Raw genomic sequence first — 19175 nt, 5'->3', positions numbered from 1 at the left:
TATATAATGGTTTAAAATATGCCATTTACAAAATTTCTCTACGTACAAGTAATGCATTATATGAATTTGAACTTTTTACTTTATAAAATTATCATGCGAATTAATTAATTTCCAATTTGAATGGTCAAAATTTAATGGAGTCGAATTTAGTTTGATAATCTTAAACTTGATGATTATATTGGTAATGTTAGGACTCTATGGGTTTGAGTTACATTATGATTCAGTAGTCTACTCCTCATGAACCTTTGACATATATATAAACGATTTTAATTTTAATTTTTAAGTGAAAATACATACAACATTATTTAATTATAAATGATGCTAGGTAAGTATCGCAATAGGCATGTACATATTTGAGTAAGTGGCACGAAAAAATAAAAATAAGCATGTAAGAATAAATATTAGTAGGCATGTAAAATTGAATGTCGGACAGATGTAAAGTAGAATTGTTCATTATTTTATATTATTATTTAAGTGTATAGCTTATAAGTAAATTAATCGAATCTATTACGAAATGGTAAAAGGTTGATTACATACTCCAGAAAAGATTTGGTGCAGATAAGAAATGAGTCGCAGGAGTGGAGGTTAAAAGCAAAGGGTATGAAGCTTTGACTAAATTGCGGTTATGTAATTACATACAGTACTAATAATCTCGCCTAACTCGCGGTAAAGTAAAAGTACTTTGTTGGCAGCTTAAAATGCCTAACTAATTTGTGATTACCGAATAATTAATTAATTACTGCTGCTAGGAAAGGTAAATACAATCGCTGCTGGTCAAAGTGCGTTGTAGAGGCAGCGACGTCCCAACTGCATAAAACTCTTACGTTTACGCCGTGAAGAGCTACCGCCATCGGATCCGCACTTCAAATGTGACAACGCCCCGTTCGCTTTCTGCTCACTAAACTTCGTCTCCATTGCTCTCGCGAAACCGGATCCGAATCTCTGAAACGTTAGATCCAGATCGATTCGCGCTTGATCTGATCTCCGTGCTTCCTTGATTGATCGAGATCGGTTAACGGAGGCACCGTCGTACGCGAATCGGAGCTCGGAGCGAGGGAGAGGGAGACGGGAATCGGGAATCGGGAGCATGAATATCCATGGCGGCGGCGGCAGAGGAGGAGTGGTGGAATGCAGTGTTTGTCACTCCAAGTTGGGGCTCTCGCCCCACTCCAGGGCGGTGTCCAAGGCCTACGATCGCCACCGGACTGACGTCTCCTTGAAAACGCGCGCCTTTAACGTGTTTTTGGTCGTCGGTGACTGCATCCTGGTTGGCTTGCAGGTATGCCTATGGAATTCAGTTTATCTATTCTGCTGTTACTTCTCCTAGTCCTAGATAATCCGAGCTGATAATCGTGTTGTTTTGCTTTAGTTGCGAATTTGTCGGTTTTCAAATGAGCTTGTCTTTGTAAATTCTTTGCATTCTTCGTTGTTTTGCTTCGGTTACAGCCTATACTGGTGTATATGTCGAAAGTGGATGGGAATTTTAAGTTTAGTCCCATTAGTGTCAATTTTTTGACCGAGATCGCGAAGGTTATCTTTGCATGCGTGATGCTGTGCTTACAGGTGAGTCTCGATTTTCTGATTGCTTTAACATATTGCTGTATTATAATATTTTTTTTCCTGGTTCCATGCATTTAAAAATCTTATACCTTTTGCAGAGTAGGAATCAGAAAGCTGGAGAAAAGTCTCTTCTTTCTCTTTCTACATTTGTCCAGGTTAGAACAGTTAATGCCACTTTCAATTGGTTCTCTGATAAGATATAAAGTTATATTGAATGAGTGAGTGATAGAATCATAGAACTACACTATAGAATAGGAGTTTCACCTTTTATTTAGATTGCAGCAGTGTTGATATTGTACATTGTCTTGAAAATGTAGAACCTTCACTACAGTTACAGCATTGTTTAGGGTTAGATGTTATGTCTAGAGGCTAATTCATGTAATCATACCTGTGGTTTCAGTTTTCTTCTTTAACCTCTTCAAAAAATTTATTGTGGAGTAAAGAATTTCATTTTGTAAAAACTTTCCAGTTGTGTTGTGTTGACTACAGTGTTTTCTCAAGACCATAGTGGTATCAAAATTAGCCACATGTTATGTCAAAGTTAATGCTTTCCTCTTCCTTTTTGCTTGCAGGCAGCAAAGAACAATTGTCTTCTGGCTGTTCCAGCCCTATTTTATGCTATTAATAACTACCTGAAGTTCATCATGCAGGTAAGCTATTCTCATGTGAAATAGCATAAAGATACAAAATACCATACAAGGGTTCTTGTATTTGCTCATTTTTAATTTGTTCATTAAAAGCTGATAATTGATCTAGTTTTATGACTTTCTGCATTTGGGATTACTTGGGATCAATCTCTGATGGGATTGAAGAGCCTACTGTTAGCTTACTGTTTTGTAATTGATCTTTTCTGATATTCCTTTTATGTAATTGAAGATCTTTAGTCCCTAAGCATTGCCATTCCTATTAATGATGATGATTTGCCTATTTAGTCTTTTATAAAAAAAAAAAGAAAAGTAACTGCTTGTCTATTTGAATACTACGTAATAATTAGTATTGCTCTCTGACAGATTCTAAGTTCTAATACATGTTTCCTTTGCAGCTGTATTTTAACCCAGCAACAGTTAAGATGCTGAGTAACCTCAAGGTATTATAATCTTTGATGTTCATGAGTAAACACTAAAATTTGTAATGTCTTGGGTGCACATTGATAAGCTTTTCTGTTCATTATAGATTGCCTTGGACGTTTCCCTATAACTGATCTTGCTTCACATCAATACTTCCCTTCTAATTTTTCTTTCTTTATTTTCTCTATATATTCAGAGGAATGTATCCTCACCTAAGCGGAAGGCACTAATAATTTATAAAGACAATGACACCAAATTTTCCTGCACTTTCTTCTTGCCAAACACGTCAATAACTGCTTCTACAAAATGTTGCTAGGCTGCTAGCTTTTCCATTCACAGAGTCCCCGAAAGATTGTGTGGAGCATTCCAACAAACTTCTCCCGTAAATCCAAACAGCATCTGTACTTAAGTAGCCAAATCAATTTATGTGACTAATAGTGTAATGAAATAAACTTATTCTTTTGCTTAGTAATGATATTATTCACAAAGGCCAAGGTAGTGCTTGCATAGAAAGTTACAAAAGGATTTTGAAATAAAATAAATTATATGGTATATATCATTTTCATGGTGGCTATTATAATTTATAATTGAATGTTGTAGCAAGAGGAAAAGAAAGCTGGTCACTTTGCTTATGATTCTGGATGCTTATGTACTAGATGACAAGATTTTTCTTTAAAAAAATGTATAAGATCTGCCTTTTTCTGTGACCCTTTCCTTGAAGTTCCATTTCTGATAATCTGTTTGACTTACAGGTTTTGGTCATAGCAATTTTGTTAAAGATAATCATGAGAAGACGATTTTCCATACTTCAGGTGAGTTGCGGGAGTCATGCTTTTTGGTTCTTATACTGTGATAAATTGTGAGCTATTATATGTTTTTGTATCTGTAAAAACCCTTCACATACTGATATAGTTTTGTATGTAACTCTGTTCTTTGCCATAGTGGGAAGCTCTTGCACTTCTGCTTATAGGTATTAGCGTGAATCAGCTGCGGTCTCTACCCGAGGGCTCTACAGCTATGGGGCTTCCTGTAGCAACAGCAGCATATCTATACACACTGATTTTTGTAAGTAAAGTGTAAACCATTTGGTGTCAAACTTCTGGACATTAATTTCATCTTTGAACAAGCAGATATTAAGGGTGCTATGAAATCTCATTTTTCTGGAAACAATGAAAAATTAAAGAACAAAAAATAGAAAATATTTTACTTGCATAGTTTTCCATTATTTTTTTCAACTTAAAAGAAGGAATTAGAAGTTAATTGTAGATTCTTGGCAGTACTATAGTTTGTTATACCCAACTACTGCATAAAATACCACTCTTTCAACGTTTATGCAATTATGCCTTTGGAGCACCATAATGTTTAAGGTGGGACTGGACACTAATTCAAAGGGTATTACATTCACACATTTTTTTTTATTAATATTCTGCTTGTGACTTCTTTTCTTTTTCCTTTTTTTATTAATATTCTGCTTGTGACTTCTTTTCTTTTTCCTTTCCAATGATTACCATAAAGTGTGGGACTGGTTCTTTTTCCTTTCCAATGATTACCATAAAGTGTGGGACTGGACTAATCCAAAGGGTATTACATTCACAAATATATATTGTTTTTATTAATATTCTGCTTGTGACTTCTTTTCTTTTTCCTTTCCAATGATTACCATAAAGTGTGGGACTGGACTAATCCAAAGGGTATTACATTCACAAATATATATTGTTTTTATTAATATTCTGTTTGTGACTTCTTTCCGTTTTCCTTTCCAATGATTTCCATAAATAAAATGATGTAGAAGTTATATTGTTCACCAAAGAAAACTGATGCTTATACTATGCATTGCTTTTTGTATACTTGTTTGAACTACAAACTCTCTATCCAAGTTGAGGGAATTTAGCCACTGCTATAATCTAAAAATTTCAGGTTACTGTTCCATCCCTGGCTTCAGTTTATAATGAGTATGCATTGAAGAGCCAATTTGACACAAGCATTTATCTTCAGGTGCAATTCCATTGGCTATACTGTGTGATTTTATTTGTTCTTTTCCCTTGGGGAAGGGGTTTGGGGAGGTCTATGTAGCTTCTGTTAGTTTTTATTAGTTCCAAAAGTTAGCAGTACCTAACAGACTGAAGTTAAAACTTCCCCTTGGAATACCGAAACTCCAAAAGTACTCATGCACAACCTTCCTTTGAGTTATAAAGTCTTGGGCAAAATAATGCAGTTTGATTTTTCAATTGCTTAGTCAATAGATACCGCTATTCATTTACCTTCCCCAAAGCTCTTCACTAGGTTAGTTGTTCATTCACTTCTTTACATGCTTCATTTAAAGAATAAATTTTATGTTTGCAGAACTTATTTTTATACGGTTATGGTGCAATCTTCAATTTTCTCGGAATACTTATATCTGCCCTTTTCAAAGGTATGCATTGACAATCATGTCTTTAAATTTTGTAGTGAACTGCATTCTAACATTTCAGTATTTTACTGATAGGAAACCTGTCAGAAAATTTAATTCCATCTTCCATTTTGTAATATTTACCTTAGCTCTTTGATTGTATCAATGTATTCAAATGCGTATCTCCCCATACTGGTTGCTTAATAATGTACAAATGTTGTCTAGGACCTGATAGCTTGGATATTTTACGAGGACACTCAAAGGCAACTATGTTTTTGATATGCAACAATGCTGCGCAAGGCATCTTGTCCTCATTTTTCTTCAAATATGCAGGTAAGCAGCTTTCAGACTATTTTAGATTTCTTACAGTTTAGATATCTGTCTGCCACTGCATACATTAGCAAGTGTAACTGATCAGGTTAGGTTATGCCTGATCTTAGGAAAAGTTATTGATTTATTTGACTAAATTTTGACACAAGATTTGATGTTCGAAAAACTCTGTATGGCACAACTAGCTGGAAGTTACCTGAAAAGTGTAAACTAAAAGATGATATACTAGCAAATTGAATATAAAGTAAAAGTAGTTGATGAGTATAAAATGATTTACAAGGACATTTTTCTGATTGATATCTTTAATACAAAAAGGAAAGGGTAGAATTGAAAAAAATGATTGAAAGCTAGCGTTTCATAACTATTGTGTTTTAGTTTTCTAGTTCAATTTTACTTGTATAGATTCTATAATCTTGCCACTACTATTGAAATGCATTAAAATTTATCAAAGCTTCATTTTGTTGATGTAGATACAATCCTGAAGAAGTATTCATCAACTGTCGCCACCATTTTTACTGGAATAGCATCTGCTGTTCTGTTTGGTCATACCTTGACTATGAATTTCATTTTAGGGATCTCCATTGTGTTCATCTCAATGCATCAGGTAATTGATGAAAGTTTCTTGTTTTGTTCCTTTTTTTTTTTTTCCTTGTGAATATCCTCTGTTTAGTACATTTTCAAAAAGTTCCCTGAAAATACATACTCTTGTCTTTCATTTTAGCTATTCTAAAAGCCTGAGGATAAACTTCCTGCTGGAAAAGTGACTGAAAGATGGCAATGTGATTATATTACCTATCTCATCTTATCTTAACTTTTGTCTGTTCAGTTCTTTTCAAACGCATCAAAAGTCAAGGATGAGACACAGAATGGTAGTCTGGAAATAATAGAAACTGAGAATAACTTCAGGTGCCCATTTTCCTTAATATTTTATTTTCAGCTGTGCAGTGTGTTATATATCATATGTGACACAATTAAAGATCCTGAGTGATCATTATTTGGTGTGGCAAACATTTTCATCAATTGGCTGTTGAAAATGTTTGCAGGTCGAAGGACACATCATTTTTAGATATGGCAGCTGGAGCCCATGAGGATGTGAGTGTTCATATACTGCTAACAATACTCTACTGGTTCTTTTTTGAAGATTATGTGGGTCGACTCTGACATGCCTTGTTTTCCTCATTTTTACAGGCAACTCACCGTGTTAAACATGATGAAAGAGAACCACTTCTCCCTAGATGAAATTATCATAGGTATGCATCTGTCTTTTTCAGATGGGGTGTGATCTCATAGTTGCCCTTGCAGTATCTGCTTAGTACCTCTGTTCTGTCATACTGCCACATATTATTAACTGTATAAAATTTTACATCTCAGTGATACACTGAGTTACTAATCTACACCTTATGCATCCAAGGATGGGAAAGAGGGGTATAATTGCTGCCCAGAATTTACTTTTTTTTCTTTTTTTTTTTTTCTTTTGGACAAACCAAATTTTTGTAAGATAACCATGGACTGCAACCTTGTTCTTTTAGGAGTAACATTGTATTGGTGATGCAAGTAAAAAAAAAATGTGGCCTCTTATAATCAATGATTTATAATAAAATGGTAGTACATAATGGAAGTACATATAGTTTAACTACAAGAAAAAGTTGGTTTTGCATGAAATAGCCCATAATCATCTTTTGATGGTATTATGTGCTATAGAGTTTGAGCTGTACAGGGAAATTATTTCAGGTATATGATTGGAGCAGCATTCTTTGGCTGATCAATACAGACAGTACAGATGTTGGATGTTGGACCATTTTAATGATAATTTCATCAACAATATGTTACAACGATTCTTTTTCCTATTCCCATTCAGAGAGGTTGACAAATCTCCCATGAGAGAGCACACCTTGTGACGATTTTGAAGCCTGTTTTAGGGGATCCTGGTATAGAAGGAATATTGTATTTATTGCATTTACTACATAGTAAAGTAGTTGCAACACCTACCATACTTTTCCATTTAATACTGCATACACATATATCTTTTACTCAGGCCAGTGCATTTTGTGGCCGCAAGCAGACAGATTTAGACTATAAAAGTACTATGTTCTATCTTTATGGCTCTCTTTTTCTCCATGCTCGCGTTCTGTCTGATATATTACCTTGTTAAGAAGAAAAACACAGTTATCATACTGTAATCTTTGTGATTCTTGTCTGAACACTATGCATAAGGAGAGAGTTAAACAGTAGTAAGGAGAAAGTTAAAGGGAGAGATTTGGGGTCTTCGTCATGAAATGATAGAGGTGATGACAGTGTAGTTCTAGTTAAGTTTTATGGTCAAACAAATGGTTTCAGTTCTGATATATTTGGCATGCTTTCAAAATTGTTGCAATGGAAATGAAAACTTTGAAAATTGTATACAACTGGAAGTAAAAAATGAAGATAATGTTCTGTCTATGGTTATGACAAATTGACAATACATACATCCCTAATCAGTAAAGACCCAAGTATAAAGATTGCCATGTTTAGTGTGACAGAATTTAGTTTATATCTCACCTGGGGTTCAAATACCTTGTCATGTCCATAGGAAGAAGCCATTATAAATGCTTTTGGAGTTTTGGGGATGATCAAAGGGCCGGCAGACACTCTTTCATGCCTTTGCTTCAAGGTCAGCCTTCAATACTGTCACATTTATAGGCGTAGGAGAACAAAGATGATATGCAACAAAGCAAATTTTATATCAACAGCACCATCAAAATAACTTATGCTAGTATCAAGTCGGGAAAAAATTTCTCATCCAAAACAGATTTGAGCTTATTATTAATACTTTTGGAAATTTTTTTACAAGAAAGCCATATAAGATGTATAAAGATCAGCATTTACAGGCTTACTTTCTAAAAAGTGCTACTGGTTCTGTAGATTGCATACACCATTAACAGTGGGACTGACATGCTATAAATTGGGAAGTGGACAAATGGGTTCATCTCATATGCTTTGGAAAGAGCTCGGCAACTCTGCATAGATAAAGTAAATATGGATCTAGTAAGTAAGCCAACCCCAATAGATACTACTATTTCCTAAACTGCAAAAAAAGAAGGCAAGAAGAAGAGAACACCTATGTTATCAGCTATAGTTTCTTGTGTTATCCAAAACATATAGTTTTTGCTAGTAATGAGAAAGGTACACTAGCCGTCCTTTACATATTAAAATTTTCCTTTTCCTTCTTCTGAATCATGTGTACCACAATCCCCTCCATAACTCCCCAGATATTAAAAGTTAAAACAGATGTTTTATTTGCAATTAAAAAAAGAAAATTGAAACACATGAGCTATCTAAAAATCTTGAAACAAAACCTATCATATCAAGAATACAGAACATGATTAGACTTCAAATAGGAAACAATAGCTATCTCAAATGCCTGATGAAATGGACGAATCAGAACTTACCAAAAAATGGATGCAACAAATTGTCAGACAAAACACCAGGAGAACTTTCCTAATCCATCGCACACGAAAAAGTACCAGTTTCAAGCTATAATTTCTTCCATGAGTAAATGAAATTGATCCCTTATTCTTTGCATCATAATCGTCCTCTTTTTTACTGGAAAGTACACGTATATTATCTCGGTGAATTCCTGTTTCGGCAACCAATGCTCCAATTACAAACACAGTAGGCAAAACCACGACATAAAGGTGTGGAATAACAATCACCATTATATCCGGAAATCCTTCAAACTGTTCTTTTGAGTTGAACTTCAATGCCCAACCTCGATAGGTCATGTATAACTTTTTTCCATCCACAAGACCTTGGCCACAAAGCAAAGGACATAATATGAGGTATAACAAGTAAGCAATTATACAGCACCATACCCGTGGAATACTGTATAGTTCCATCGTAATCCATGTTACATAACTTGCTAGTCCTCTGTTGGTATTGAAATTTTTGTAAGTATATTTCTTTCTAGAAAATGATAATATGGCTTTTGGAATTAGAAGAATGGATAGAATAAACATGTGGAAGGACCACAACAATGGGTAATATAAAGCATCCCATTGACAACCCATAACAATAAATTCTTTCCAATTATGTGAGAGCATAGCACGTCGACCACCAACAGAAAATGGCCGTAATTCAGTCAAAGATGATCTTCCTCTAATATCAACTGCCTCTATTTGTAACAAGAATCGTTCAGGTGATGGATCTTCAAAGGCTTTGAAATTCCAGGGGCAACTATAGAGGTCCCCCCTTGAGGCATTCCCAATTTTCTTCATTGGAGACTCAAATGCTAACATGAGATTTCCAGGCCTTGAATCATAGATTCTGGCCACAACAGACACCATTGGTAACGAAGAAAACACAAGCGCTCTGATATAGCTGTAAAATGTAGGATCCACTGACTGAGACTTGTCCAAAATAAAACGCGAGTCAAGTGGGAATGTAGGCAATATAATAGTTTCTTTCACCCCCAATCTGAAGTCAAAATCAATAAATGAAATGCAGCCTCTATCAATGGCCAAGATGCGCATTGTTCTGCTCTTCTTCCAATCACCCAATTCCCACTCCCAAAACTCGTGAACTTCATTATCCTTCATAGGAAAGTGTTTAGGTCTTTCATGAAGCCATTTTAAATTTGTTCCAAATGTTCTATGTAGATGCCCACACAAGTAAATGGACAAAGATTGGTCCAGAAATACATGCTTCAGAGTCCTCCCAGAATATGCTGGGGCAGAAAGGGAAAGTGGAAAGTGCCCAAATGAAATCTTGAGAACAGATTTTGTAGGTTGAGTGTTCCATTGTGAGAGTTCTGAGTTTATTTCAGTTAATAGCTGATCAGTTGGATGACCAAATAAGTTAGTTGGGCCTCGTAACCCTGAAGACATTGTGCTGTCAAATCCGACAAAAAGTATACGGTGCGTGCCAGTCTGGATGATGGAGTGCACGCATTAAAGAATGAAAAAATGCTGAAAGGATTAAAGCATTTTACCTAAAACAAAACATGCTAGTATTATTAGAGCAACCAAACCAAACAAAGAAATCTCCAAATGGATTGATTAAATTTGTCAGAGAATAGTTTATTGTATAAACCATTGAGCATGACCAATAAAGAAGCCAAAAGGAGCATGCAACAATCCTCTTTACACTTTAGATGGTGAAAAATGGTTTTACAGTTGAAATGCATATGATCTCAGCAAAGGTCAATTACCAACTCAAAACCCCAATAGAAAGGGAATCTTTTCAATCTCAAGGCAGTTGGAATTGAAAAAATGATTGTGCAATAGTACTAGCAATAACTGAATAAACATTAAAGGTAACAATTGGCGGAAATGACAAAACAAATATTCCCTCTAGGCTCAAAAATCAAAATGATTAACTTCTAATTTTAGTCCACCCCAAAATGGTTCACCAACTCCCATAATTGGCATGTTTTATGATCTTCAATAATTAGAGTTACCCACAAAAAGAAAGAGAATTCTAACTAATCTTTTCACAACACTTAATTCACACTTTGATTTCAAAACACATGTGTCGGCAGTGTGCAGTCAAAGTAGATCAATTAAAATGGAATAGGAGCGTATAAAAATAGGGGGGCCATATTAGCAGCCAAAAAATGTCAAGGGAACCTCATAACAGCAGAAATATTTTTCTTATTTACTTTTTTTTTTTAAAATTATTTATCATCAGCAGCATTTTGCACCCTTCAATAGGTCTTACAGCAACAAAAACTGGAGAGTGACTAACCTGAACTCTAACACTGTTGACCAGTCCAGTTCTTCTCAGCTGTGCATTGATGCTATATTTTGAGTAAAAATCAAATGAACCACCAATGCTTGCGCCGTAAGTATCATGATTTCCTCTTAGATCAAAGAAATTGTTTATCTTCAGTCCACTCCTTTTAATAACATCTCCCATCACTTTCTGATATTCTGCCCACTCAGCTTCATCTTGCTTTGTTGTTAGTAAATCTTTGCTTTTTGCATCTGGTAGAAGTCGAGAAATGGATATATTAAGAGTGTTCCACACAGTGATGGTTCAAATAATTAATGTTAAACGAGTATGTTCAGTTATTGGAAACATCAGGAGAAACTGAAACGGAAGTGCTTTCAAATTAGGGGCCAACAAATACCTAGCAACTACCATACCCATCGCAACCTTCCCATCCTTGAGAAGTCGAAGCCTCACTGTTATCATTTACAATGCCTAGTTCCTCAAACAGCTTCTACTAAAAACCTGGGATTTTAATTTCCCTAGCTTCTCAAAGTTCTGACGCCCAATTGTAGCTATGAATTGTTCATATGATGAGCATGGGAGTATGATAAATGAACTTAATCTGCAATCAGTTCTTCCTGTGCATCAGAGTAACTAGCCTACAAAGTTGACCTTGATATCTTGCCTTCACTTGCAATCACTTCCTAGAAGCTTGGTCACAAAACAGGGAGTCCACATTTAATTATCTATTTGCAATTTAGAAACCTGAAATCTCTGGAACTCAAACTGGAGATGTCTCTATTTCTTCCCAAGTGAAATTAGTCCGAGGATGGTTAAGAATCATAGAGATTGTTATGATTAACAAGCTTAACATTTCACATAAAATGTGTCAACATTGATATGAGGCAAGACAATTAAAGCGAACGCATGGAATGAAGCAAAGAGTTACCGGTAAGGTCACCAGTGATGAATACCAGGGAAGGATTAACCATGGCGAGAGTAGGGCCCACGATGTCCTTGAAGTCGACGGCCCTCTCCGGATGGTGTGCGCTAAAGTGCAGATCAGAGAGCTGAACAATCCACGCCACATCCTCTGGTCCGCCCTGTAACTCTATAACCGCTCCATTACCACTGTTATTATTAGTATAAATTTCACTTTCGTTCACGAAAGCTGCTCCTCCTCCATCGCCGCCGCCAGGTGATGCCAATGCCAGCACGGCCGCCGTCAAGCAAAAGCTGAAAACGATGCTGATCATCGCGGATCAAATTACAGTTGTCCAGAAATCAGAAAAACCATTACCTTAGGAAAAACCTCATTCTCATAGCTTAGCTTATACAATCATCAGTGATTCAGTGACACTCCAGGTGTTCAATGAGCTCTCCATTTCCGAACGCGTCCTTTCTCTTCCGCCTGTTCACGCCGCCGATAAACCACTCTCACCATAGGTGTTCTCTAAACTCCATTGATTCCATTCTTTGTTTGTAGAGTTTTTTTTCAATAATGAAAGTCGCGTAAAGGGTCGGGATTTGACGGAATTATCAAAGTCTATAGTTGATTATAGTTATTTTCGGACCCAAAAAAGAAAAGCAATTATATTTAAAGTGAGATTTCATTAATTCGTTACTCTTTTCGTGTCATTTTATGCTTTTAATTCAATTAATGATATATAATTAAAAGTTAATTTTATTTTTTGTCTTATATTTATAGGTAATAGTCCGCTTTAATATTTTTTTATTGTGTTATGATCATTTTTTTGTCATTTATCACCAAAACAGGTTTAATATCATTAAATATAAACAATATTTCAGTCTTTAATTATAATTTTTTACAAAAATATACATAAAAATATAGTTAATCAACTAACTTTGTAAAAAAAAAAAGAATTGAAATGCTCTTTTATTCAACAATATTTTAATGATTTTCAAAAAAAATAATAATATTTTAATGATTTTGTTGACAAATTACCAAAACTAATCATGTCACAATAATACAAGAATTAGTATTCTAATGTTATTCTTACATGTACTCTTAGTGCTGATAAATCTACTATTCATGTATGCAATAATATAGTAATGTTTTTTTTTTTTAGAATATAATATAGTAATGTTTATGCAGTAGATATAGAGTAAAGAGAAGATTGCATCATTGTATTGTGACGTTAGAAAGCATATATTATATATGGTGTTTTAATTTACCTTTCCGAGGATCCCTAGCTTCAACAGAAGTTCCCAAAATCATAGCAAGTGATCAAAAACTTGTGAAATCACATGCTATTCATGAACTTCTGTTGTGTACCAAAATTCATTACAATATATATAAATATCCACCAAGCACCAAAAGAAAAAGTTATCAAGATCCCTATTTTTCTTGGTCCAATTCATTTGAAGTTATAATTAATTTAAAACGAGAATTCAAAAAATAAAAACTAGTTATAATACACCTTCTAACTGAAGGGCCCCACCACCTTCTATCTCTGATTAGAAGATATAGTTCGTTCTATGTATCATTCCACGCCGGAAAAGTGGCCGGAACGGCGGCGATATTTCCCGCCCTTGCCGAGATGGTCGGAACGGCGGTTGGGACCCAGTTGTTGCATGTGGCGGCGGGGTTTTGCGGTTGCTGGTTGTAGAGGTAGAAGCTTCTTTCTTGATTGTATGGATCCGGGGAAGATGAAGAACCGCCGAACATGTTGTCATTGTAGCCGAGTGGCTTAACCTCGTTTTCTCCGAACCCGTGGGTCCCATCCTGTCCAATCGGCATCATCACGAAGCCGCCGTTGTTGTTACCTCCTTCTCCGGCGACGCCATAGCTAAGCTCCATCGAAGAGGAGTCCAAGCCCATCAGATTGTGTATCACGGAAGGCTGCAGAGAGTTATTGTGCGCCGCGGCGGCTGCGGCGGCGGCGCTGCTGTAGCCGAGCTGAAGCTGATGAATATCTTGAATGCCGCTGTGAGTGACGTCAGCGTTATCGTGCGGTTGTTCTTGCTTGCACCACAGTGGGAGCCTCTGGTGGTGGGCGGCGGCGGCGGCGTAAGGGTAATGCATGTTGAGCGGCTGAGCTTGCTGGAAGGCGATGGAGGGCCAGCCGTGGTGGTGAGCGGCGGCGCCGTAGCTAGTGATTCCGTCGGTGAAATGTGAGAGGAGTCCGATGTTGTTGTGGGTGTCTTCTGTTCTTTGTGACATCTCCGACTGCTCCGCCGCATCCTTTAGCCGCTTAGCCGCCGCGCCGATGGGCAACGTGGCGCTGTCCATTATGCTCTTCACGTCGTATCGACTGATCTCGAAGTTGGTAACGGCGTTCAGTCCCCGGAATCTTATGGCGGCGATGTCATATGCCTCAGCCGCTTCCTCCTGGGTGCCTAAAATAACAAAGAAAACTTATAGAGAATGACCAAATTGAAGCATGTTCTCTATCTCAACTAAAAATTTAAACTGATAATTGGATTGCATATTTATGTTTATATATTATATATGTTCATCTAGCATAATATAAATAAATAATAAATATATAATTTTAACATTTAGACTTGTGATCAAACATATTTTTCAATTATATTATAACATAACATATAGTAATGAAAAAAGAATGGCTTACTGAAAGTGCCCAAGTAAAGATCCTTGTTTCCAGCTACTCTTCCAATCCTAGCCTGCCATCTTCCATGCTGATGGTGCCTGCTCACAATTGTTTCACATTGAAAAATTATACATACAAACAAGAAAATTTATAATCAATTTTATTCATAAACTCTAATGTACTCTAGTTACCTTGTTACACCGCGATAAATGGATGCACCACGAGAGAATCCACTGCTTTTCCTGCAACATAAACACCAGTGACAACAAATATTATATTAGCGATGAAAATTACTTTGTAGTCACAAGACATGTAATATATTACAACCCTTGTAATGTCGTCTCAGTTTATAATAAGATTCTTTCTCTCCGACAGAACATTCGAGAGGATGTAAATGACGGTGAGTAGACGAGCTGAGTGAGGTCTCACCTTCGTAATGACGCGACATACTCTTGTCTGGTCATATGTTTCATCTCCTCCAGTTCTTTCTCATAGTTGCTAATCTGAAAATTAAGCATACATATTATACATACATTAAAATTCACATCAAAACCATGGATAACTATTGCTGCGTATATATATACTCACAGGAAAATTAGTGGTGGTAGTAGGACCCCAGTACTTGAGTGCAGCTAAATCGTAAGCTCGGGCCGCCTTTTCTTCCTTGTCATAACCTCCTACAGACCAACAACGTGACGTTACATTACACCATATTGAAAAATGTATTTCGTTTCAACAAATAATGATATTGAAAGACGGGTTTCGTTTTCACTTACCCAAGTAAACTGCAAGCAGTGGAACAGTGAGATGACGCCAACCAAACACAAATCACAGGAAAACAGATAAGATTAGGTTAATTAGCAGTAATTAGAGCAGCAGAAAAAAGTGGCAGACACTAATTTAAGGAAAGTGCAACTGTGTTTAAGGAATTGATTAGGTTGTAGGGTGTAGAGTGTAGAGTGGTGCACAGTTTACCTTGCCTTCCTTTGCGGGTTTGTCCCTCTCTCCTACAGCTATTATCCCACAAATGTGCCTCATATCTCCCAGTCCATCGATGCCTGCACCCACCCAACCAAATTTCAAAATCAATTTTGGAATAAAAATCAAGATTTTCTTTAGAAAAACCCTCTGTCACTATATTGTGTCAATAGTAAAAAAGAAAAATTACAAAATAATAAATTAATAAAATTTTGCATAACTAATCAGCTCAAAATAAGACAGTCAATAAGTCACTTCGCAAAACAAGTGACCATAAGAATTATTATTTATTATATGGTACCTTGTGACGCCGCGGTAAATAGAAGTTCTCTGACCAAAGGTGTCGATGGATTTCCGCGACGTGGCGTCAAGTCCGTTGGCAGTAGCGGTGGAAGTTTGTGCGTCGGCGGCTATGGCGGTCGCCGGAGATTGGCTCGTTCCATTTTCAGTCTGTTGACTATTATTCTCGCTCTCCGACAGACAACCTGCGCTATTAGTACTTGCAGCAATAACGTTATTCTGGAGATGAACATGATCGTTCTCGCCGCCGCTGATATTAAGTAACGGGAGAGCTGCGGCGGCGGAGCTGGGCTGCGACGCCGCGCCCATGGACAGCGACAGGGCTTGAGAGCTGCTCATCATGCCGGCCGCCGCCACACAGCCGCCGTTATCACTGGCAGTTTTGTTAGTGCGCAGCCAGTTCTTTATCATCGAGAGCCCAAAAGTAGGGTTATTGTTAGCGTTAGCGGCGGCGGCGGCGGTGGTGCAAGGTTGAAGCTGCCGGTCTCTTCCGATTCCCAGAAAGTTCTCCAGCTTGGGTGCAACTTCTTGCTGGCTTTCAAGGCCGCCGTGTTGACTGAACATCATCGTTTCCGCGTCTTTCATATGACTCCACTCTACAAAATATTATAATTATATATGCATGAGACAACGTTTGTAAGTTAAACACAACACATGATGTTTAATTTACCGCCATTGATGAACTTCCATTAAAACTATTAGGGTTTTAAACCACACAAACTGCAGACAGTAATAGAAAACTCCAGCCAAGTTAGTCAGACTAATCTGGTCTGACTTAGTAACTAGGTTACAAGTTTAATTTAAAAAAAAAAAAAAAAGTCTTTCCAGTTCAAACTCAAAAAATTATCTAACAGTGGTTGCGAGTTTCATGGTTACTCGAAAAAAACAACAAAAGCTTAACCTAGATTTATTTAGTACTGACCTTGAGACTGGCTATTTCTAGAGCTGAAAGCTTCGAGTATGCCGAAGGGGGAGGCGGAGGGGAGCATTCTCCGGCAGCTAAGATCAAAGCAGTCGCCGCCGCCGCCGCCGCCGGCGGAGACGTCATCAGAAGCGGAGATGGACGAGATCTCCTGGGGCTGAGCGTCGTGGTGAGGAGAAAGAGAGAAGCCTAGCCAGTTGTTCATGGAAGCCGCCATATCCAGAAACTCAACAAAACATTCTTTAAAAAAAAAAAACAGTCCTAAGAACACAGAATCAAAACGGAAAACTGATGCATGGGAAGACGGTGAAGATGCAGGGTGGTAAGAGAATCAAGGAGTACGGGTTTGATGATCAGAAAAGAGAGAAGTTGCCATTTTTGCGTGGTTTGAAGGAGAAGAAGAGAGGTTCAAATAATGAAGAAGAAGAAGAAGAGAAAGTCATTTCTTCCAAGGCAAAGTGAAGCTATTCATATAATATGAACACCTTAACTCTCTCTCTCTCTCTGAGAATTCCATCTTTCAAGAAAAACGGAGAATATGAATAATTAAAAAGTACACGAGGATAGTAAAAATCAAATTCTTAACTGTAGCCTGCTGTCATGATTTCTCTTATTAATAAATTAATTAATTATTTTAAAATAATTTTATTTTTGAGTACATTTTAAAATATTATTTGTATATTACCAAATTACATGAAAAAAAAGTACTACTTCTTAAATTTACACGGTTAATCAACACACCGACCATACCTTTAAATTTATACCTGATACAAATTCTAAAAATTTTCATTTATTTCTAATTCCACCTAATGTAATCGCCAATTGGTGGTGATATCAATCAACACCTTAACATTTTTTAAAATAATTTTTCTTTGTTTGTAATGTTTAAATATTATATATTTATTTTCAAATATATGTATTCTTAAAAATTAGAGTTCTTATATTAATTGAATCTGTAATAATGAAATGAGAGGCATATAGCATTCGATGGTTAATTGAACATTAAATAATAAATATGCATCAAATCTATCATTAAATGTAATGAACAATAAGGGACACTGCTTTCAAAAAAAAAAAAAAAACAATAAGGGACACTATTGAAATTTTGTGAATTTTCGCCGCGCCCTATTCATCTCTCCACTTTTCAAATAATTAAGGGCAGAAAATTTGATAGTAAAATTATGTTTATTTTTTGGTGGACTGTAAATTTTAAAAAATTATACTATGTAGCTGTTATGTGATGAATTTGACTAAGATTGTGTTAATAATAATTAAACTTATAATTATTTGGGTACAGTAATAATGTTTTACCTACTCAATTATACTTTTCAATGTTGTAATTTATTTTTCCTTTTAAATGACAATTTAATGAATAAAGAAGATTGTGTGTTCTTATAGGACAGTATAACTCCTTTACATGTGTTTTCANTTTTTTAAAAAAAAAAAAAAAAAAAAAAAAAAAAAAAAAAAAAAAAACTCCTTTACATGTGGGATATCCAATGGGCATGTGATAGTTTCGTAATCGTAAAACAAGCCTAAACAATTACAATCTTTGGAACTTCATGGATATCTTTGACTCTCATTTAATATGTAAACTTTATAGTTTCTAATGACTAATTCGCCCTTCAGATGTTTAATACTTTAATTCATCAGAACGTACGTGCATTGGACTTAAATTAGGAATGTAAATCAAATATATTTTTGTCACTTTCTATTATAAAAAAACCACATTTTTTTTACTTACTATGTTATATTATATTTGAGCAACTTTTTCTAAGTATGTACAAGAACAAAAACAAGCTAAGTGTCAATAGTTATAATATTTGAAATTAGGCACTCTTGATACAAAAAATTATTCAAACTGTGTTGGTTGGAACGCAGCTTAAGTGTCAGACTCTTGCGAGAGGGGACAAATAATTAAACCGTGTGGGGACACCGCTAAAGTAAATGTTGATGTCATGACGCGTTAAAGGCCAGGTCAACTTGGTATAGCTTTGACGGTGAGTTGTTATTGAGGGATACGTTAGGTGTGTGGGCGTATAATTTTACATTTAGAATTGGGATTACATCGCGAATTTGTTAAAGATTATATTTATGATAATTTGAGTTTATATTGGGATAGGGGCTTTCATAATATTGAGTTTGAGAGCGATTCAAAATTGTCGTTCAAATGATTAAAATAGGAGAGGAAAGCGTGAACTCCCCGTGCATATTGTAGGGGCAATTAATTTGATGTGCCAGTGTAGGTAGCGTTGTATTGTTAGCCACGTTCACAAAGAGACTAACTTCTATATTGATTAAAGAAAAACGTGTCAAATAGGCCATTAAATTTTTACACATTGTGCAATTGAACGATCAAACAAAAA

General features: G+C 36.1%; 3 protein-coding genes and 1 long non-coding RNA gene across 7 annotated transcripts; 2 read left to right on the top strand and 2 right to left on the bottom strand.

The window, feature by feature from the left end:
• Nucleotides 1-657: 657 nt before the first annotated feature.
• On the top strand, nt 658-7444 carry LOC116009970 (CMP-sialic acid transporter 5-like). Of its 2 annotated transcripts, none has more exons than XM_031249196.1 (15): nt 658-1279; nt 1447-1563; nt 1659-1715; nt 2133-2210; nt 2603-2647; nt 3380-3439; nt 3570-3692; nt 4545-4622; nt 4971-5040; nt 5242-5349; nt 5817-5950; nt 6173-6252; nt 6390-6438; nt 6535-6596; nt 7064-7444. In XM_031249196.1, exons 1-14 carry the CDS (start codon nt 1088-1090, stop codon nt 6583-6585), a joined length of 1242 nt encoding a protein of 413 aa, XP_031105056.1. In that variant the 5' UTR covers nt 658-1087; the 3' UTR covers nt 6586-6596; nt 7064-7444. The 2 variants fall into 2 exon arrangements, with proteins under 2 accessions (XP_031105056.1, XP_031105055.1); XM_031249195.1 differs by having other exon boundaries at nt 659-1279; nt 7078-7444.
• On the bottom strand, nt 6920-12508 carry LOC116009969 (putative metallophosphoesterase At3g03305). 3 transcript variants are annotated; one of them, XR_004096866.1, is made up of 7 exons: nt 12335-12508; nt 11984-12270; nt 11068-11306; nt 8775-10250; nt 8220-8342; nt 7885-8010; nt 6920-7490 (listed from the first exon to the last, which is right to left on the bottom strand). XR_004096866.1 is itself a non-coding variant. In XM_031249192.1 (6 exons), the coding sequence occupies exons 1-5, from the start codon at nt 12355-12357 to the stop codon at nt 8223-8225; spliced, it is 2145 nt and encodes a 714-aa protein (XP_031105052.1). In that variant the 5' UTR covers nt 12358-12508; the 3' UTR covers nt 6920-8010; nt 8220-8222. The 3 variants fall into 3 exon arrangements, 2 of the variants coding, with proteins under 2 accessions (XP_031105052.1, XP_031105053.1); XM_031249192.1 differs by having other exon boundaries at nt 6920-8010; XM_031249193.1 differs by lacking the exon at nt 12335-12508 and having other exon boundaries at nt 6920-8010; nt 12009-12129.
• Nucleotides 7879-8480, top strand: LOC116009971. Its single transcript, XR_004096867.1, has 2 exons — nt 7879-7996; nt 8248-8480. It is a non-coding gene; the product is annotated as an uncharacterized LOC116009971 (long non-coding RNA).
• A 912-nt stretch (nt 12509-13420) lies between the features above and the next one.
• Nucleotides 13421-17298, bottom strand: LOC116011205 (AP2-like ethylene-responsive transcription factor AIL1). Its single transcript, XM_031250736.1, has 9 exons — nt 16810-17298; nt 15889-16483; nt 15585-15667; nt 15386-15394; nt 15198-15286; nt 15039-15112; nt 14801-14851; nt 14631-14707; nt 13421-14394 (listed from the first exon to the last, which is right to left on the bottom strand). The coding sequence occupies exons 1-9, from the start codon at nt 17024-17026 to the stop codon at nt 13532-13534; spliced, it is 2058 nt and encodes a 685-aa protein (XP_031106596.1). The 5' UTR covers nt 17027-17298; the 3' UTR covers nt 13421-13531.
• Nucleotides 17299-19175: the final 1877 nt, after the last annotated feature.

The sequence above is a fragment of the Ipomoea triloba genome, chromosome 2 (genome assembly GCF_003576645.1).
Source record: "Ipomoea triloba cultivar NCNSP0323 chromosome 2, ASM357664v1".
NCBI lineage: Eukaryota > Viridiplantae > Streptophyta > Magnoliopsida > Solanales > Convolvulaceae > Ipomoea > Ipomoea triloba.
The sequence above is the reverse complement of the archived record's forward strand: the minus strand, read 5'-3'. Positions and strand labels throughout refer to the sequence as shown.

Bases quoted from the DNA above. Each gene is read 5' to 3' on its own strand.
- LOC116009970 (XM_031249196.1), top strand. From the start codon at position 1,088: ATGAATATCCATGGCGGCGGCGGCAGAGGAGGAGTGGTGGAATGCAGT. The intron at 1,716-2,132 runs GTTAGAACAGTT...TTTTGCTTGCAG, and splicing joins CTCTTTCTACATTTGTCCAG to GCAGCAAAGAACAATTGTCT. The intron at 2,648-3,379 runs GTATTATAATCT...TTTGACTTACAG, and splicing joins AGATGCTGAGTAACCTCAAG to GTTTTGGTCATAGCAATTTT.
- LOC116009969 (XM_031249192.1), bottom strand. From the start codon at position 12,357: ATGAGAATGAGGTTTTTCCTAAG. The intron at 10,251-11,067 runs GTTAGTCACTCT...TCCATCATCCAG, and splicing joins TCAACAGTGTTAGAGTTCAG to ACTGGCACGCACCGTATACT. The intron at 8,343-8,774 runs GTAAGTTCTGAT...TTATCTATGCAG, and splicing joins TTTGTTGCATCCATTTTTTG to AGTTGCCGAGCTCTTTCCAA.
- LOC116011205 (XM_031250736.1), bottom strand. From the start codon at position 17,026: ATGGCGGCTTCCATGAACAACTGGCTAGGCTTCTCTCTTTCTCCTCAC. The intron at 15,113-15,197 runs GTGAGTATATAT...CTTAATTTTCAG, and splicing joins CTACCACCACTAATTTTCCT to ATTAGCAACTATGAGAAAGA. The intron at 14,708-14,800 runs GTAACTAGAGTA...AATTGTGAGCAG, and splicing joins ATTTATCGCGGTGTAACAAG to GCACCATCAGCATGGAAGAT.